This window comes from Ictidomys tridecemlineatus, chromosome 15 (genome assembly GCF_052094955.1).
Source record: "Ictidomys tridecemlineatus isolate mIctTri1 chromosome 15, mIctTri1.hap1, whole genome shotgun sequence".
In the NCBI taxonomy this organism is placed as follows: domain Eukaryota; kingdom Metazoa; phylum Chordata; class Mammalia; order Rodentia; family Sciuridae; genus Ictidomys; species Ictidomys tridecemlineatus.
Genome location: NC_135491.1, coordinates 10,613,974 through 10,633,829, shown reverse-complemented (window position 1 = coordinate 10,633,829; position 19,856 = coordinate 10,613,974). Strand labels below are relative to the sequence as shown.

Genomic DNA, 19,856 nt, shown 5'->3' with positions numbered 1-19,856 from the left:
AGCTTCGGTTACTTAGTGAGACCCTGTCTCTAAATAAAACATAAAAATGGCTGGGGATGTGGCCTAGTGGTTAAACGCTGCTCCTTGGCTCAATCCCTGGTACCAAAATTGGAGGGGAGGTCAGAAAATAAATGTATGTCGTTTTAAGCCACAGAGTTTGTGGTCATTTGTTATGGCAGCCACAGGAAACACACTTCCCCATGCCCTCATTGGATCTGAAGTAGATTTTGCTCATCGTTTGGTTTATTTATTTATTCATTTTTACTGTATGTCTCTTGCACTAGAAGGTCAGCTCTCCTGCATGGGGACTTTTTTTTTTTTTTTTTTTGGTACCAGGGATTGAACTCAGGGGCGCTTAACCACTGAGCCACATCCCCAGACTTCCTTGTATTTTATCTAGAGTCAGCGTCTCACTGAGTTGCTTAGGGTCTCACTAATTTGCTGAGGCTGGCTTTGAACTTGTGCTTCTCCTGCCTCAGCCTCCTGAACTGCTGGAATTACAGGCATGCACCACTGTGCCCAGCCAGCAGGGACATTTTATAGCTGTGTCAAAGACAATTTCAAACAGACACACAGTTAAGAGAAGGGTAAAACATGGGCTGGGGTTGTGGCTTGGAGGTAGAGCGCTCGCCTAGCATGTGTGAGGCACTGGCTCCAATCCTTAGTACCACATAAAAATAAAATAAAGATATTGTGTACCCCTATAACTAAAAAATAAATATTTTTTTAAAGAGAGAGGAGAGAGAGAAAGAGAGAGAGAATTTTGTCCCGTCCGGCAGGGCACATCAACGTGGACAGCGAAAATAGATGGGGAGGAATGAAGGGACAAGAGACACGAAGGGTGACAGCAAGACAGGAGTCTGATCAAGCTGCTGACTTTTATTGTTCACACAGGGATATTTATATGCTGGGGATGGGGAAGCTCTCTTATTGGCAGTTGCTGGATGTCTTCACAAGGTGAGATAACGCAGGATGTTTCAGGAAGACAGATGGCCGCAGGATGTCCCCGGGAGATAGATGGCTGCAGGGTGTCTCCCAGGCGAGATGTCTCCTAGGGGCTGTTTCATGTAACTGTCAGGCTATTCTTTGAAGGAGAACTCCCTTTTGGTCCCTGGCAGAATTTATTTTTAATATTTATTTGTTTTTAGTATTTGGCGGACACAACATCTTTGTTTGTATGTGGTGCTGAGCATCGAACCTGGGCCGCACGCATGCCAGGCGAGCGCGCTACTGCTTGAGCCACATCCCCAGCCCAATATTTCTTAAAAAAAAAAAAAGAGAGAGAGAGAGAGAAAGAAGGGTAAAACACGTACTATACTATACTTCAGCAGCGTTCAACCCTGGGCTTATCTTGCTTCCTCTACACACCCTTACTGTCGCCCAGTCCATTATTTTGAAGCAAATCTCATACATCATTTTGTCCAGAAGTATTTCAGAATGTCTCTCTAAAATTAAGCACTCGGGGCTGGGGATGTGACTCAAGCGGTAGCGCGCTCACCTGGCATGCGTGCGGCCTGGGTTGGATCCTCAGCACCACATACAAAGATGCTGTTTAATATTTATTTTTCAGTTCTGCCGAGAACTGAAAAATAAATATTAAAAAAATTCTCTCTCTCTCTCTCTCTCTCTCTCTCTACCCCCCTCTCCTCTTTCTTTAAAAAAATAAAATAAAATAAAAAATAAAATTAAGGACTCTGTTAGAACATAGGCATAACTCATTAGCACAACTAAGAGAGTATTAATCATTGTTTAGTATCATCAAAGGTCCAGAGAGTGTACGAATTTGATAGAAGGGACCTTAGTCTCCATGTTCACTGCTGTGTCCCCAGCTTCAGACAGTGGCAAACAGTAGGTGCTCAAAAAAATGGTAATGACTGAATACTCATGATGATCCCTACGATACTTACCAGATCCATTTCTTTAAGATGGGAAAACAGGCCCAGCAAGCAGAGAATCTTTCCTACGTTTCTCCAGCGAGAAATCCAGATTTTCTTCCTTCCAAGCTGGGCTTATGTCATTCAGAGATATGAAGGGGTGCGTGGGGAAAGCTTAGGGTTTGCTCAGAGTGGCCACAGTGTCAGGCTGAGGGCTGGCGGCAGAGCTGCAGCCAGGGAGACTGGTGGGACTCAGAGGTAGGGGACCCTGGAGACCTAACCCATCCCTAGGAGACACACCACGTGACCCCTCCTTCCTGCACACCCTCTGGCCAAGTGCCAGGCAGCCCTTGCCAGGGCCTGTGCAAGGGCTTTAAGATTCTGAATCTGTGAGCCTCATGAATCTCCCTTCTTAATAAAGTTAACCTACCTTGGGCAGTTTGTTACAAGTGTGAAAAGCTGCTAATACACATCACTAAATAAAAGACACAAAGAAGAATGTGAAGCGTGGAAAAGAGGAAGGGAAAGGTCGGGGACTCCCCTAGAAAGTGACTATTTTAAGACTGCTTTGCCAGGGGAGGAGGCACAGCTCAGTGACAGAGCCTGCCCAACACACGTGAGGCCCCAAGTTCCATCCCCAACAAACAAACAAAAGCCCACACTGATTTGCCCACCATGAGCATTTATTGAGTCAGAACAGGATCAAAAGAGAAGGGAGTCGATTTCTGTGCAAACTACCTTTATTTATAAAGAAAACTCCCCCATTTTGTTATAAACATAAAACCAGCACTTTGTGAAGGCACTTAACTGGGGAAGGCGGGGTGAGGATCCTGGTGGAAACCAGCGGGTCTCCCCCAGACCCCGGAGCTTCTGGGAGACAAGGGATAGGAGTGACTCCCAGGAGAAGTTAGTTGGGGGGGGTCTCGAATCCCAGGCTCAGCTGGGATGGTGGGTTGGCTGCTGAGTGTGAGGAGTGATTGGCAATCAGGGCGGGAAGCACTTTGGACGGGATCTGCTTTGGCAAATGTGGAGGATCTCCTGCCCCCAAGATTCTCAGCTTCACCCCTGGGGCCTCCACGGTTAAGGCGGATTGCTAAACTTAAGGCTGAAGTTCTCCTCCACTGGGCTTCGGGAAGAGCCGAGAAATGGTGGTGAGGGCCCCACCCCTGCAGGGTTGGGGGCACAGGAAAACAGCAGTATGTGGAGGGGGACATCTGGGGCGAGGGCAGGCTGGCTTGCTCTTGTCACCTGGGAAAACATCCTTCTGTCCGGCTAGACTTTATTCCTCTGAGGCTTCACCCTGGGGAAGAGCTGAGGGGAGCAGACCTTCAGACAGATATTGGGGCTGCAGCCCTCATCCTTCTCTATGCCCACCAAGGAGGTGGGCTGCCTCTGTCTCCCATCCCTTCCTCCCGGGCTCCTCCCAGCACTCAGAATCCCAAGTCTCTTGTCCCCTCTAAGCACCATACAAGGCCTTGGTTTCAGCAGCAGATGGAAGGGAATCTTAAACTGCCGTAAAACTGATGCCTCCTTCTCCCTACCACCCAGCTTCTCCTGAATTAAAAGAATATTCTTGATGGGCGCTGTGGTGTACGCCTATAATCCCAGCAGCTCGAGAGGCTGAGGCAGGAGGATCTCAAGTTCAAAGCCAGCCTCAGAAAAAGTGAGGCGCTAAGCAACTGAATGAGACCCTGTCTCTAAATAAAATACAAAATAGGGCTGGGGTGGTGGCTCAGTGGTTGAGTGTCCCTGAGTTCAATCACCCACCAAGGAAAAAAAAAATTCTTTTCAGAAATATAACAGAACCCTCACTCAACCCTGCGGGGATCTTCTAAAATTTTATAGAAGTCAGAATTCTACTCTGATTTTATTAATGGATTCTTCCTCACCTAGCCTCATGCTGCAGAATAAAACCACCTTCTGCCATGGCTGTGATATGCGGTTTCCCCCAAGATACTGGGGATTGAACCCTGAAGCATTGGACCACCGAGCCCCAGGCCTATTTATTTATTTATTGAGTCAGGGTCCAACTAAGTTGCCAAGGATTCTCAAACTTGAAATCCTCCTGTCTCAGCCTCCCAAGTAACTGGGATTACAGTCAAGTGCCACAGTGCCCAGCTATAATCCTTGAACTTTCCCCCATCACTAAGATGGGATTCTTTTTTTTAAAATATTTTTTTAGCTGTACTTGGACACAACACCTTTATTTTATTTATTTAATTTTGTATGGCGCTGATTATTGACCCTAATGCCTCACACATGCTAGGCAAGTGCTCTACCCCTGAGCCACAGACCCAACCCAAGACGGCATTCTTTTTAAAAAATCTTTTCTTGGGGGCTGGGGATGTGGCTCAAGTGGTAGCGCGCTCGCCTAGCATGCCTGAGGAACTGGGTTCGATTCTCAGCACCACATAAAAATAAAATAAAGATATTGTGACCACCTAAAACTAAAAAATAAATATTTAAAAAATCTTTTCATTCCTTTTTATTAAGCCTTATTGTTATATATAATAGTTGAGTTCATCCTGATAAGATGGGATTCCTTTTTAACCTCCCCATCAAAATAATCAGGGATGATAATAAAAACTTTTTTTTTTTTTTTTGGCAGTGCTGGGAATGGAACCCAGAACCTTGAGCATGCAGACAGGCCACACTCCCAACCCAGTAAAAATGCCCGATCAAGCTGGAATCAACTCTGGGTGTGGTGGCACATAACTGGGACCTTATCAGTTTAGGAGGCTGAGGTAGGGGGATTGCATGTTCAAAGCCAGCCTCAGCAATTTAGCAATGTCCCTAAGCAACTCAGAGAGACTCTGTCTCCAAATGATAAACAAGCAAACAAAGGAAAGTCTGGGGACGTGGCTCAGTAGTTAAGTTCCCTGGGTTCAATCCCCAGTACAAAAAAAAAAAAAAAAAAAAAGTTAAAGATTTGAAGGGGAACCCAATGGCTGTACTGGTGAGGACCCCACAAAGGCACCGGCGCTGGGAGGCTCTTCCTCACCCACCCCCCTGACTGTGGGCGACTTTCCCTTACCCCACTATTATTACCGGGGGCTTTTCTCCTCCGTCTATCAACAATGGACCCGTCCAGCCTGCCTCACCCATTCCACTGGGCTGTCCTCCCTCCCTTTCTCCTGTGAGCTCTGCCCCAAACTGCCACTGGAGGCCCTTGGGACATCTCTCTGAGCTCACCCCGAAGTAGTTCCGCGGCACGTAGCCCTCCTGGCCGTGCAGCGTAGCCCACCACCAGTCGGTCTCCTCTGGCCCGTCCCTCCGCAGGATGGTGACCGAGTCGCCCTCACGGAAGGATAGCTCGTCCCCGAACTCAGCGCTGTAGTCCCAGAGGGCGTACACCGCCCCGCTGTGCATCAGCCCCATGCTCTGCTCCACGTCTGAAAGGCCAGGATCACCATGGTGAGAGGGCTGGGGACAGGGGCTGACCCCTGGCGCTTGTCCTAGCCAACTGGAGTTGGGCGTGCTCAGGTCAGGGGACAGGAGCCAGAGGGGAAGTCTGATGCTGGAATTGGCAGCCTCTAACATTGCAGGACACCGGGAAGCGGGTCACCGCCCTGTTCCCCTGGCGCACATTACCAATCACTCCAGCCCAAGGTCCCTAAGGCCATCTGCAATCCACGTTGCCCTTCCAGGTGGGCAGCAGAGACCCTCCGCTTGATCCCCGTGGTCCCCCTACTCGCCCTCCCTCAGGGAAACTAGGTGACATCTAGTCTAGAGATGGCACAGCCTCTAGACTCCCCACAAATGCAACAGTCCCTAGGCCTTTCCCAGCTGCATGGCTTCTCACCTGCCAGGTGTGTACTGTGGCCTCAGACAGGTGGGAGAGCCCACCTGCTCAGCCCTGTGCCAGGTCGATGGTATAGCAGGAAACTATAACTTCCCACCTCGCAGGTAGAAAGCGGGGAGCAGCACCATCTCCATCCCGTCTCCCCGCAGGTCTCCCTAAAAATGGCACGCCCTCCACTGCCACGCCCCTCCCTGTAGGTGGCCCACTCCACATGCCTCTCTCCAGAGACCTCCTCTCCCCTTGGGGCGCAGCCTGCGTTGCAGCCAGGTGGGAGGTTCAGCACCAGCCCAAGAGCCCCAGCCGGGCGCACCTGCCAGGTAGGTGGCGCAGTCAGCATAGCCCTCCCGGTAGGGGTCGCATTTCTCGATGGCGGTGGCGCCGTCGCTGAGAGTGGTGGCGAAGATTGCAGCGCCATGCTGCACAAGCACGGTGCAGATGGCCGTGTCGTTGCAAGACGCCGCGCAGTGCAGAGGTGTCCTAGGCGCGGGAGGCATGCGTGAGGGGGTCGCGCCAGCCCGCGGGGCCGCCCATGCTCACGCCAGTCCCCTGCGGCTTAGGCCTCACCAGCCGTGGCTGTCTGGGGAGTTGACATTGGCGCCCGCCGCGATGAGGAAGTCCACGATCGGGTAGTTGGCGCCGCAGATGGCATTGTGCAGCGCCGTGATGCCCTCCTCATTGGGCTGACTCGGGTCGTTCATCTAAGCGGGCCAGGAAGGGGCTTAGTACAGTGGATGTCACCCCACACCCGCCACCTCCAGCTCAGTGTCCCTCACCTCCTTCACCGCCTGCTGCACCACCTCCAGCTCCCCGGTCAGCGCCGCGTCCAGCAGCAGCACCAGCGGGTTGAGCCGCGCCCGCCGGGCCTTGCGCGGGGAGCCCGCCTTCCGCAGCACCGAGCGCATCTCCTGCGGGACAGGGCGGGGACCTCAGAGACTAGGAGGGATTGTTAGTACTGCAAACCCATTAGGGGGAGGCCGGGGACCACAGGCTTATGGACCAGGCAGCAGCTGCCCAGATCGCCCAAGTACCCAGGGGGAAGGAGGAGAGCTGGGATTCGCACCGGGGAGAGGTGCGTCCTGGCCCCAGTGCTGCGGTCCTCCTGAACTCAGTGGGTACAGCAAATAACTTTGGATCTTGACCCTGAGACCTGCGGGTAACTGAGGCTATGGAGTGGGTGGCCAAGTAACTCTAGACCTTCAAGATAATGAGTGTGGAATCCAGTTATTCACTATACACACAGACACACGTGCACACACACGATGTGCATACACATATACACGACTACACAAAATAAATTATGTATTAAAAATATAGATACAGATAAAATGCCATGAAGCATGCATGACAAGTGCTCCCAGGTCTTAATTGCAGAGGTTTGGGATATGAGTATTCATCATGTTATTCATGTGCTTTCTTATTTTTCATTTCCTCCTACAAGATTTTATTTCTACGGAGTGTGTGTTTGTGTGTGAGCGCGCACACACGCAGTGTTAGTTATTCTGGTCTTGGCTGTCTCCAGCATTTCAATGATTGCAAGATTCTGAAATTTAGAGATACTAAGAGGCAGTGAATCCAAAAGCTTCAACTGCTCAGTTATTTTTCTTTCTTTCTTTTTTTTCTTCTTCCCAGTACTGGGGATTGAACCCAGGGCCAGGTGCATACTAGGCAAGAACCTACCACTGAGCTACATCCCCAGCTCCTTTTATTTATTTATTTATTTTTAAAATTTGAGACAGGTTCTTGCTAAATTGCTCAAGGTAGCCTCAGACCTGTGATCCTCTTGTGTCAGTCTCCTGAGTGGCTAGGATCACCAGTATGCCCTGTTATTTCACGTTTCCAATATGTTGTGATTGCAGAAATGCTAAATTGTACTATTTCCTTCACTATTTTGAACTGTGGAGGGGCCAGGGTTTTGCAATCCTGATATCTATGAGAACTTTCATATTTTACTATTAGAATTTCATTGCAAAAGACGGAAGAAGATACTCAAAATGTTTATCACAGCTCGGAGTGCTGAGACTTTTGTTCTCGGTACTGATTACTGTTTTTTCCATGTTTTCTATGGTGTTTATGTATTATTTTATATTGTAAAGTGTTTCTATCAGAAAGTGTTAATTTAAAATATTACTCTTAATAAAAAAATATGGGGGCTGGGATTGTGGCTCAGCGGTAGAGTGCTCGCCTAGCACAGGCAGGACCCGGGTTCGATCCTCAGCACCACATAAAAATAAAGGCATTGTGCTGTGTCTATCTACACCTAAAAAAAAAAATTGGGGGGTACCAAGGATTAAATTCAGGGGCTCTTGACCCCTGAGCCACATCCCCAGCCCTATTTTGTATTCTATTTACAGACAGGGTCTCACTGAGTTGCTTAGGGCCTCATTAAGTTACTGAGTTCAATTCTTGAATTTTGTGTCTCTTCAAGCTTCTCTGTGGCCAGGACATTGTGATTCTCTGAGGGGACAATTCTCCTATTTTGAGATATCATCCTTCCCCTCTTGATCTCAGGGCCCTGAGCCTATATGTTCCTAGGCTCTACCCTGGAGAGGCTGGGAACAGGCATTCTGGGGTGTCTGCTTCACCCCCACTTCTCTGGGAACTGTCCCATACACATCTACCCACACTGTGTTCAGGACAGTTCCACCTAACTATAACTCTGCCCCCATCCCCGATGCACAGTCAAAACTAAGGTGGGGTCTGGGGATGTGGCTCAAGCGGTAGCGCGCTCGCCTGGCATGTGTGCGGCCCGGGTTCGATTCTCAGCACCACATACCAACAAAGATGTTGTGTCCGCCGAAAACTAAAATAGATAAATAAATATTAAAAAAAAAAAAAAAACTAAGATGGGCAAGAGACCATCCCCTGGGCAAATGACAACATCAATGGCAGCTAACAGCTATGTGCCAGGCACCATTCTACCCACTCAATACACTAGACCTTCACAGCAACCTCATGAGGTAGCATGTGGGAGAACAACCTTGCACGTGACTGGGCAATGTGGCCTCAGGCACCCATGCTGCTAGACTGCCCCGCTCTTCTAGGGGTGAGTGACTGTCTTCATGCCCAGGCGTGCCTTCCTACAGCCCTATGGGTGGAGCTACGCTCACCTGCTCCTTTGTAATATAACCCCTTGCCCTGTTTAGGATAGAATGTTCCATGGAAGTGCCTTGTGTGTGTCCCCTCCTCTTGCTGTGCCCTTGGGTGTGGCCCACCCAGGTGTCACTCAACCTGCTGACAGTGGACATCATGAAGACAGACTCAGCCCCTGAAACCTGACCCCTGGCCTCATTTGAATGGCTTCTCAGTAAAAGGGGTCAGCACATGCTCGCTCTCTCTCTCTCTCTCTCTCTCTCTCTCTCTCTCTTTCTTCGGACCCAAAACGTCAGAGGAGCCGTCACAGCGACCCCAAAGAAAAAGGTCTTTGTGTCTCTTGTGTGGTTATTTCGTGCAGCCCAGTCAGCCCAGTTCCCCTGGAGTGACCCCTGAGCCTTTTAGTCGCAAGAACAGAAACCCGGCAGTGGCTGTTATTCTCACCATTCACAAATGAGGACACTGAGGCCCAGAGAGGTTCCATGTCTCACCCAAGATTGCACAGCTGGTAAGTGGCACCCAGCCAGATGCAAACACAGATGAGCCCAGCTCTACGGCCAATGCTCTTAACCACTGGCCCCAGGGACCAGCGACTCAGTCTCCATCACATGGGAGGCTGGGTTCCCAGACTCCTAGACTGGCCCTCAGAAGAGGGCTGCTTCTCTCACATAAGGCACGCACTTGGGAGTGTTTTGTTACAGCACCTGGCCCCAGACACTAGCAGACACACCTGTTTCCTCCTGTGTTACTTACCATGCTCTGTGGCTGCTCTGGTGGGCTGCTCTGGGGCGGGGCTGGGGGCGGTAGGGGAGCTGGTGGGGCAGGAGCAGGGGGCCCGGCCCTGGCCTCAGATCCCTCGGTGATGGGCGTCAGCTCCGGCTCAGGCCCCCCAGGCCCTGGCCCGCCATGCCGGTGGAAGAGGCGGCTGATGATCTGCTGGTACTGCTTCTTGTGAGTAGGGGGCAGGGCCACGGCGGGGCTCTGCTCCATGGAGCCCCTGCGTTTGAGGGGTCGAGGAATCTCGGCCAGCACCCGGGCCACCTCCTCCAGCTCGGGCACTGACTGTGCCTCAGGGGGCAGCGCTGGCTGCAGCCTCGTGGGGCTGAGGGGCCGAGTTACAGCGCCTTCGTCTGCATCACCGGCCTCCAGCACCGGTGTCAGCAGCCCCTCTAGCTCAGGCTCAGCCTCCATCTCGGCAGGGGGTTTGAGGAGGCCTAGCAGGAACAAGAACCCAATCAGAGGACAAGTCCTCTGAAGGCCCCCAAAACTCTCCACAACTTCCAGGGTCTGAAATCACTACCTTATTTTCTGTGTGACCTCAGGGCAGTTTCATGCCTTCTCTGGGCTACACATTCCCTGAACTGTGAACAATACGTACTTAGGATGTGCCTGGCACTTTACATGCTGGTCTTGTTGAACTCTCCCCACTAGGCTACTATCTCCATACTATGCGAAGGAAATCTGAACCTCAGGGAGAGTAACTAAGTTACCCAAAGTCACTCTGCTGGCTGACTTCAGAATCTGTACTCCTAGCAACCATGAGGACTGGACTTTCCAAGATCTCCAAGCTTTCCTCTCCTACCATCTCGGGCAGAAAACTCCTGCCAGAAGTAGAATCCCAGCATTTAAAGATCTCTTCTCTCTGCCTTATTGCCCTTTGGCAGTGGGAGCTGGGTGTGGTGCTGCACACCTTAATCTCAGGGTCTCAGGAGGCTGAGACAGGAGGACTGCAAGTTCAAAGCCAGCCTCAGCAACCTAGCAAGGCCATTAAGCAACTTAGTGAGACCCTGTCTCAAAATAAAAAAACAAAAAGGACTGGAGATGTGGCTCAGTGGTTAAGCACCCCTGGGTTCAATCACTGGTACCAAAGCAAGCAAGCAAGCAGGTGGGAGCAGTAACAATCACTTTTGTTTTCTTTTTTGGTGCTGGGAATTGAACCCAGATGCTCTTTACCACTGGACTACATCCCCAGTCATGTATATATATATATATATATATATATATATATATATATTTTAAATTTTTAGACAGGATCTTGGTAAGTTGGGAGGACTCACTAAGTTGCTGAGGCTGGCCTTGAACTTGTGATCCTCCTGCCTCAGCCTCCTGAGTTGCTGGGATTATAGGCGTGCACCACTGCACCCATTATAACAATCACTATTATGACATAACCCTGTCACCCTCCTATAAGGTAGATATTAATCTCTCTTCACAGATGAGTAAACAGATACTCAGACAAGTTAGGTAACTCATCCTGAGTCACACAGTAAGCCAGTGGTGGAGAGATGCTGGAACCCTCTCTGCTTAACTGCAAAGATCTCATACCAAAAAATATTAATGATTATCATAACAAATGATAGCTATTGAGGGATTACTATGCATTGGGCCCTATTTCAAGGACTCGATATGGTTTTAATACCACCTCCCATAAGATGGGCTCTTATCATTGTTCAGTTTTTACACTCAAGGAAATTGAGGTCCAGAAAAGGTTAAGTGACATCCCTGAGGTCACACAGTGTAGAAGCAGGCAGTGTGCCCCAGGGTCCATCCTTAACCACTGTACCATCCCTGGCTCCTGTGCCAATGCCCAAGTTCACCTGCCTAGCTCTCTGAAGGGCAGTGTCTGGAAGGAGCCGGCTCTCCCAGCTAATCTGTCCCTTCATTGTCCTCCCTTCACCCAGCCCTCTAGGGGCCTGTTATTGACTTACCTTCATTCACCGGTGGCCATGTCTGTTGGGGGACCTGGGGGACTGGAGCCTGGGGTTGGGCCTGGGGCTGGGGCTGAGGCTGGGGCTGGGGTTGGGGCTGGGGTTGGGGGGGCAACTGGGGCTGTGGTTGGGGCTGGGGCTGCAGTTGGGTCTGGGGGGGTGGCTGGGACTGGGGAGGCAGCTTAGGTGGGGGTGCTCTGGAGAAGACGGAGGACCCAGGGAGCATGGCTCTGCTGGCCCCCTGTTCCCAGAAAGCGTTCTGCAACTTGAATATCATGCTGAGGGGGATGGGACGCTGGCGAGGGGCACTGCGGGGCTGGGGGCTGGAGGGGGGCATGGGGATGCGGCTGACAGGCTGCCAGCTGCGGGGCAAAGTGCCTGACGGGGCGGCAGAGCCCAGAGAGCGACGGTAGCTGCCCACGTCTGAACGCCTGTCGTTGGCGAGAGGGGAGACCTTGTAGTTGCGCGGCAGGGTGGCGCTGGTGAGGTTGTCCTGGGGAGTAGAGGGGGAAAGTGAGCTGGAGCAGAGGCTCTTAAGGGAAAGAGGAGGAGACAGGGGCACAGGGACGAGAAGGGAGAGGAGGAGGCAGGAAGCCAGGGGGTGAGAGAGCGGGTCCAGGAGGGGTGCAAATCAAGATAAAGAAGGAAGCGCCTGGGGAAGGGCGTGGGGCTCCGCCAGGAGGCCCCCAGCTCCCTCACCTGGCGTCCCTGGCCCCTCACCTTGCCGGTGGCCCCCAGCCCATCCAGGCTGCTCTCTCTCCAGGGCAACAGCTGCAGGCCTGGCGAGGCGGGTCGTGCAAAGACGTCCAGACCTGAAGGGCAGGAATCATTAGGGCCGGGGTCGGGGGTCCTCGCCTCGGGGCCCCCACTGCCCGGGCTTCCTGGCTCACGTTCGTAGCTGGCTGTCTGCGTGGATTTCTTCTCGTAAGCCACGTCCAGATCAGACTCGTTCCAGGCTTTCGGGGGTCGCCGGCGCAGCGTCAAGTCATCTAGGGCGGGTGGTTGCGCATGAGGATGTGTCGGGGGACTGGACCCCAGTCCCCGTCGCCCCCCATTTGGGGCCCCTGCCTCACCCTGCGCGCGCAGAGGCGGGGCGAAGGCGCTGCCGCCCGCGCCCAGCAGAGGGCTCCCGAAGGCTGAGGGCGCGTCGTAGGCTGCTGCAGGTGGGCGCGGCGAGGGCCCGCGCTCGGGGAAGAAGGCCTGGGGCCCCTCCGCCAGAGGGCTGCCACGCGGGGAGCCCGCACGTCCCAGATAGTCGAAGGGCGTAGGGGGACCTTGCTGGCGGAGCGGACCTGACCCCGGCCGCGGGGAGGGAGCACGGCCCAGGGGGCTGGCGGCGCCTTCGAAAGCGCGCGGCCGCGGCGAGGGCGCGCGGTCCAGGCTGCCGTAAGCATCAGGCTGCAGATAGAGCGGGGTGCGCGGAGATGATGGTCGGCCCTTTGGGGATAGAGGGCTGTAGGGGAGCAGGGCCGGAGCACTCTCGGAGCGTCCAAACTGGGTGTCTGCGCTGTCCGTGGCTGTCTTCCGGGGGGACCCTCGGCTGCCGAAAGGCTCGGGGACCGGGCTGGAGCTGTACCGGGACAGCTGTGGGGAGGCCAGGACGTTGGGGGGTGAAAGGATACATTAGTGGAGGGGTCAGGGGGCAGTGGAATCAAAAGAGGTCACCAAAGGTCAACCCAGAGGAGAGCACCAGGGTGCAAATTTTGGCACAGCGAGCTCAGATGAGCTGTGCTGGGGAAGGAGCCCAGACTAAGGGCTGAGGCTAGCCTATCACTGTTTGCGCGACCTGGGAAAAGGCCCCTTTGCTTCCCGGGATCCTATAGGTCATCCACCTCCCCTGGTCCTCTCTTTCAAGTGTCCTTGAATACCTATGACCTACACAACCATTGGGGGCAGCCTTGACTGAAATCCAAGCCTCCGACCTGGGTATGGAGAGAAGAGAAGCTGGCTTCCGGGGTCAGGGGAGGAACCCGGCTCACCCTAGGGGGGACTCCGCCCTGTGGGCCAGGAGGAGCTGGCGAGTCCGACCACAGTGACTCAAGCTGCTTAGTCAGTTCGTCCACCTTGGCCGCCGCCGTATCCAGCTCCATCTGTTTCAGGTCCATGTGCTTCATGGCCAGCGCTGGGCAGGCGGGAATGAGGGTCAGGACCGGGCCTCCTGGCAGGGCCCTGCCCCCGCAAGCCCCGCCCCCGATCCCAGCTCACACTGGAAGTTCAGGTCCAGAAGGTCCCGCGCGCTCTGGAATGCCTCGCTGTCCATGGTGCCGGCCGGAGCGGGGCGCCTGCGTGGTGGGGGAGCCGTCTGAGACCTCACCCTCGGGGACGCGGGGCGCCTCTACTCTTCATTCCTTCCGCCAGATGTGCTTTACCCTTCCAGTTCCCAGATGGGAAATGTCCACTCCTTCAAAGCCCAGTCCATTCACTCACTACCTAGAAGTCCAAATCGGTTCTAGAAGGCTTCAGACACTTTTCTCTCTTTAGCGGTTCCTTGTTCATCTCTTTATCTCTGCCCTAATAAAATGCATCAAGGGGCTGGGATTGTGGCTCAGCGGTAGAGTACTCGCCTAGCGCGTGTGAGGCACCGGGTTCCATCCTCAGCACCATATAAAAAAATAAATAAAACAAAGGTATTGTGTCTGACTACAACTAAAAAAGTAAATGTTAAAAAGGGGGGGGGCGTGGCTCAGCTCTGGAATGCTTGCCCAGAACGTGTAAGGCAGTGGGTTCGATCCTCAGCACCACATAAAAATAAATAAGTGAAATGCTGTCCATCTACAACTAAAAAAATAAATAAATAAATATTTAAAAATGCACCAATTCCTTCAACAAGTATCTATTGATCATCTACTATGTGCCAATGAACATGGAATAAAATTGCAACTATTAGTTACTGTGCTGAATGCCAGCTAGGCACCAGAAGATGCTGTGCTAGATGTTAGAGGTATTTATTTAAAATAATAATTGCACTGTCTAACACATCCCAGAGTCCATACCCATTACTTTCAGTTTAATGAAATAAAAACAAGATTGAGGGGCTGGGGATATAGCTCAGTTGGTAGAGAGCTTGCCTCGCATGCACAAGGCCCTGGGTTCAATCCCCAGCACCAAAATTGACTGCAGGGCCACTGTGCTAAATGTATTGCACGCCAAACCTCATTCCATGGTCAAAAGCACCCTAAGCTTAGAAATCTTTGTTCAATGGGCTGGGGTTGTGACTCAGTGGCAGAGAGCTTGCCTCCCACATGTGAGGCACTGGGTTCAATCCCCAGCACCACATAAAAATAAATAAATAAAATGAAGGAATGTGTACACCTACAACTAAAAAAAAAAAAATTAAAAAAAAAGAAATCTTTGTTCAAGGTCACCCTGCAAGAAGTCTATAGAACTGGGTTTCATATCAGGTTCTACCATGTTAATTCTGTGTCTTCTCCACGAGACTGGAGGAGTCCCAGAGGGCAGTGATTGCTGTTTCTTCTCCTCAAGAGTCCCCATCCAGGGGAGGCCTGGCTTACAGTGACCCATTGTTAGGAGGAGAAACAGGGAGGTGGCTAGCAGCTGATGGGCAGTTGTGGCCACTGGCCCAGTGGGAGGCCACCAGGAACCGGTCAAGCCAGCCCCATCTCCATCCCCATGGTAGCCGCCACGCCTGACAGCCCTGTCACCGCCTTGCTACACTGACCTCTTAGCTTGGCCATAAGATGTGGGTAGCAGGGCGGGCTGTGGCATGCCGATAGCAGCCTCTGTCTGGGAAACCACGGAAACAGAACCTGTTAGAGTTGGCGGCTCATTTGGGTGTAGTGGGAGCATGTGACCTTGGGCCATGAGTCCTGTCCACTCTGGGGCCTCTGTTCCCGCACAGTAGAAGGAGAAGGCTATCCTAAGAAGCCCATTCCATCTCTAAGAGGCCTCCATTCTGAAGATGTAGGGAACTTGAGACTGTAATTAAGGTTCTACAGAGACGGAGCCCCTCAACTTGAGAATTGTTGGAAATTCTAAATCCAAGATTCTATCTTTGGAACATTCTAGAATTCTCTAATTTGGCTAGCCCAGAATTGTCTTCCTATTCCACTTTCTAGAGATCACACTGTCTTAGAAGTCTACAGCAGAAAAAAGCGCAAGGAGCCAGACTCCTTTCTTTCGAATATGGCAGGATCTCATTCAGACCCTGGCCAGTGTGGCTCCTTTTCCTAACCTGTAAGATGAGGATAAATAACTGTTCACCTCTTAGGACTATTGTGAGGATCCATCTGGTCTGAAGGAGCAGTAGGAATTCAGGGCTCTGGGAATTGAGGCCTCAGAAAGTAGAGGCTATAGGAATCAAAACTTGGGACTTTTAGAATCTCAGGGATACCCAGGAATCACTGCGTCTGTCAAAATATAAAAACGATCAATTCTGTGCGGCCTTCAGTGCCAGCATTCGACAGTCAGCGGTTCTTCTGGGGGACTGTGTGATTTCCGAAAGTCTAAGGTTCTCAGATTCCATGCTGACATCCTAAGGAAATGCCAGCAATGGGTGTGGGGTTGTCCTGGAGGCTGGTGCCGGGACCGCCAGAGGGCGCACTGTCACCGCCCGATCCCGGCCGGGAGGGCGGACAGCGCCTGAGCTCAGAGCCCGGGAATGCGCGGCGGGCCCGGGCAGGTGCTCACCTCCCGGGGCAGAGGAGGGGGCCGGGCGGGGCGCGAGGGCGGGGCGCGAGGGCGGGGCGCGGGCCGCGTCTCTGTTCCCAGGCTCCTGACCCTGCCCTCCGCCCTCAGGTCCTCTTCCCCCGGCAGCCCTCCAACTTCGGCTCCCCGTCCCGCGGGCTCCCATCCACCCCCAGGTATCCTCCCCTGGGTTCTCCTCTCCACGCCCCCTCTGCACCCCAGCCAGGTTCTTTGGGGTTAAAGATCCTGTGGGCTTCCTGGAGGAATCGTCCTCAGTAGGGACGAAATCAGGGTGTCGGAATAGGCTGGGAACACCTAGATGAGATTCCTCCAGCTTTGTCCTGGGCTGGGGCTTATTTTCCCCTCTCTGGAACCGGCTAGGGACTTCCCCTCTCTGAGCCTCTGCCTCCACTAGATATTTAGCTTCTCTGAACCTGTTGCCTCCTGGGTATAATGGGGGAATTAATACCTTCACCTCAAAAGGGTGTGAGGATCGGGTGACCTGATTGATCTACAGTGTTGAAATAAATTTCACACATCCAGAATTCTAAATCAACAGCCTTTCTTGGTAGTTCATTAAGATAACACAGGGTCAGGCCAAGTGAGGGCTCAAGATCCTAAGTCATTTTTCTCCCAAAAGGGCCCTTTCAACTCTGAGATTTTTAAAAGTCCTAAGTTTCAATGCCTCTGGTCTCAGCTTCCTTGCCTAAGGATCACAGAGCTCTAAAGTCCTCTTGTATGTTCCTGAGTTCTGCCCCGTGATCATGCCCAGTAACTTGGGGACTGGGACAGGGAGAGCCCTGAAAGATTCCAGACAGAAGCTGGCAAGAGCCAGAGTGTGGGCAGTGTTTACTCTCCAGCCTGTTTCCCCCTGGTAGGGAGGAGTCCTTCCCTGGGTCAGCAAGCATCCTTCATGGTGTAACGCCCAGGTCCGACTTTTGGGAGGTTGCCTGAGACTTCTCTAGACAATAGGGTCTGTCCTGTCTACCTGCCAGACCTGAGCCTGGCATGACATGAGCCGTTTTGGCAGCCAAATTATTATTTTTAATTTTATTTCAGGCTGCCACCAAATGCCCTTCATGCCCAGACATTAGCAAACACCCCCCTCCCTGTTTAATCCCCCCCACATGACGCATAGGGGTGGAGAAAAGGGGGAGAGAAAGAGGGAGGTATCTGCCTGCCCCTGCCCTCCCCCGGCCTCAAGGACAGACACCTCCAGAATTAGCCTCTATCCCTCCCTTATCTCTCACAATACCTCAGGTCATACTGTGGGAGTAGAGGTGACATTTCTCACTCAGGGTCAGGGCAGGGAGTTTAGCTAGACAATCTGGTGGAATCCTGCACCCCACCTCAGAGAGCTGCCATAACCGGAAGGAAGAGGTCAAATCCTGACCCCCTAACGCTGCTGTCACCTCTAAGCCTCAGTTTACCAATTCCTCTTTGTGCAATGCTTCCGTGGCAGACCAAACCCCCATTCTGGAATTCTGCCCTAGGCTCTAGAATGACCTCTGCAAACCCCAGAAGTTTCCCACCCCCATGGGGCAATAGGAGGCTCCCCCACCCCCGCCAGGGGGCTCCCTGGGGCTGACGTCCCTCCTCTGGTTAGGCAGGTCTGACGCCTCAGTTAATGACATGTTGGGGTTTGCTCAGCGGCACAAGGGAGGCTGCAGAACTTCCCCAGTTTTCTCACCCCCTGCCCCCACCCTAGAGCTGGAAGTGCAGGGAGGGCAGGGGCATACCCTCCAGAGGGACCCAGGGTACCTGTCCTGGTCTATTTCAGAGACCAGTTTCCACTATCTCCGGCACACCCTTAATTCTGCTCAGAGACCTAGAGGCTCAGTCCAGAAGGCAGCCGGAGGACGACGGTAGAGTGACCACTCTTTCCAGAGGGTCCCCCCCACCCCCGTCCAAGCCTCCCATTTCTGCCTAAGATTCAGGCATCTGAGGCTCTAATATTTCCCAAAGACTCAGACTTCCAAAAGTCCGCAACTTGAGAGACTCAGCCTCCTCTAATGTCTCACTGGACCCCTTTGGACCTGAGTCCTCCATTCCAAGAACTCAGACATCCAAACCCCTTCTCCTTTCACCCAGTAATTCAGGCATCCTAGTATCCTAGTTCTCTTTTCCAGGCACCCAGGCATCTGCGCACCCCAAATTGGCCCTGGGACCCGGCGTCCAAGTCCCCTCCCACTTCCCTCCCCCAGGGACATGGTGTCTGGTTCTTTAGGGGTCGCTGGACCCCTGAAGGGTTAAACTCACGGGTCCGGGGCAGATCCTGGCACCAGGGGGTCTTCCTCCGGCTCCAGCTCCAGCTGCTGGGAGCCGAGGACGGGGCGGGGCAGGCGCAGGGAACAGGTTAGACGACGTGACTCTGGCTGGAGGGAGGCGGGTCCCCCCGAGGGGGGGCGGGCAGAGATCGCGTCAAGCACCCTGGGACTTGTAGTCCCAGAGGGGCAGGACGCAGACATTCCCATATATATTCACTCTAAATCCATTTCACAGACAGGAAGAGCAAGACACAGAAGGGTCGAGACTCCCACCTCAGGTAGAAGCAGAAGACGAACTCCTGGGCCCTTCCTCACCCCTCCAGGCTCAGATTCCCCTTTCCTGAGTGAAGATTTGGACGCTTCTAAAGGGGTGGAAAATTGGAGCATAGTGAAAGTCACAGGCTCCAATCCACAGATTTAAGGCCAAATCTGTAACCCCTGGGTCTCTGAATTTCAATCTCCGGGTGGGTGAAAAGCGGCGGAATGAACATCACAGGATTTCCCAGCAAGAGCCCAATAGGGCTAAACTACAATCCCCAGTAGCAGGCGCGACCGACGTCCGGCGCCTCGAGGCTTCGGATCCTCTGGGAATTGTAGTCTCGGAGCCCATAAGGGGCGGCTCCCCAAAGTTTCTCTCGCCCACACGCGGGTCACTGTTTGGAGATCCCAGGCGGAAAGAACACTTCCCATTCCCCTTGACCCTCTGGAAAGCCGCAGAGGAAGGGGGAACCCCATGTCTGGAGTTGGATCCAAAATCTCCAAGGAGGGGGCGGGAAGCAGCGCTGACACACTGGCCAGGAATGCAGTCGGGTCACCCTGTCTAGCCACTGTCCCGCAGCTCCACCCGCCGCCCCACGCGGTGCAGTTCTGGTGGGAAGGGGCGTGGGCATGTCCCCCAAATCCGCACCCACGTGCAGCTGTTTATAGGCGCCTCGGGGCAGGGAGGGGTCGACAATGAGAACTTCTGTCCCCTTACCCTTACTCAAAGCCATAGGGGATATTTCTCAAGCACTACACTTGATCCCTTAGAGCATTTACGAATCTGCTTTGATCCACGAACCCCGCCCCTTCGCCCGTACAGTTCCAGTTCCACGCGAGTCCCGCTTCATAGGCTCCGCCCCCAGACCCTCAGGCTCCTCCTCTTGTGTTTCCCGCTACCCCAGAATCCAGAAGCCCCGCCCTCTAGCTGTTACTTAAAGCCCTGCTGGGAAAATTACCCCATTCTTCCATTTTTCGAATTCTCTTTTAATTCCTAAATTTCCAAGGCATCCAAGCTTCTCCAGAGGAGATTCTAACGCTACAAGCACAGTTCTGCCACGCAGGATCCTTACCTGCTTCTTTTAGGAATCTCAGTCCAATCGATCTTCCTGTCTCTTTAAGAGTTAGAGCCTTTCTCTGCGACTGCCCCTTTAAGGCCGTGTCGGAATAACTCATATCTGAGATAGTGTGGGGGAGGTTGGCCGAGACTTGG

The 19,856-nt window shown here is 53.0% G+C and overlaps 1 protein-coding gene across 6 annotated transcripts; it reads right to left on the bottom strand.

The window, feature by feature from the left end:
- Positions 1 to 2,596: 2,596 nt before the first annotated feature.
- On the bottom strand, positions 2,597 to 19,840 carry Ppp1r13l (protein phosphatase 1 regulatory subunit 13 like). Of its 6 annotated transcripts, none has more exons than XM_078031881.1 (14): positions 18,378 to 18,614; positions 15,696 to 15,841; positions 13,680 to 13,756; positions 13,454 to 13,596; positions 12,548 to 13,058; positions 12,365 to 12,463; positions 12,195 to 12,286; positions 11,475 to 11,967; positions 9,520 to 9,980; positions 6,450 to 6,581; positions 6,241 to 6,374; positions 5,987 to 6,153; positions 5,067 to 5,266; positions 2,597 to 3,185 (listed from the first exon to the last, which is right to left on the bottom strand). In XM_078031881.1, exons 2-14 carry the CDS (start codon positions 15,719 to 15,721, stop codon positions 3,147 to 3,149), a joined length of 2,574 nt encoding a protein of 857 aa, XP_077888007.1. In that variant the 5' UTR covers positions 15,722 to 15,841; positions 18,378 to 18,614; the 3' UTR covers positions 2,597 to 3,146. The 6 variants fall into 6 exon arrangements, with proteins under 6 accessions (XP_077888007.1, XP_077888005.1, XP_077888008.1 ...); XM_078031879.1 differs by lacking the exon at positions 15,696 to 15,841 and adding an exon at positions 15,154 to 15,218; XM_078031882.1 differs by lacking the exons at positions 15,696 to 15,841; positions 18,378 to 18,614 and adding an exon at positions 19,717 to 19,840.
- Positions 19,841 to 19,856: the final 16 nt, after the last annotated feature.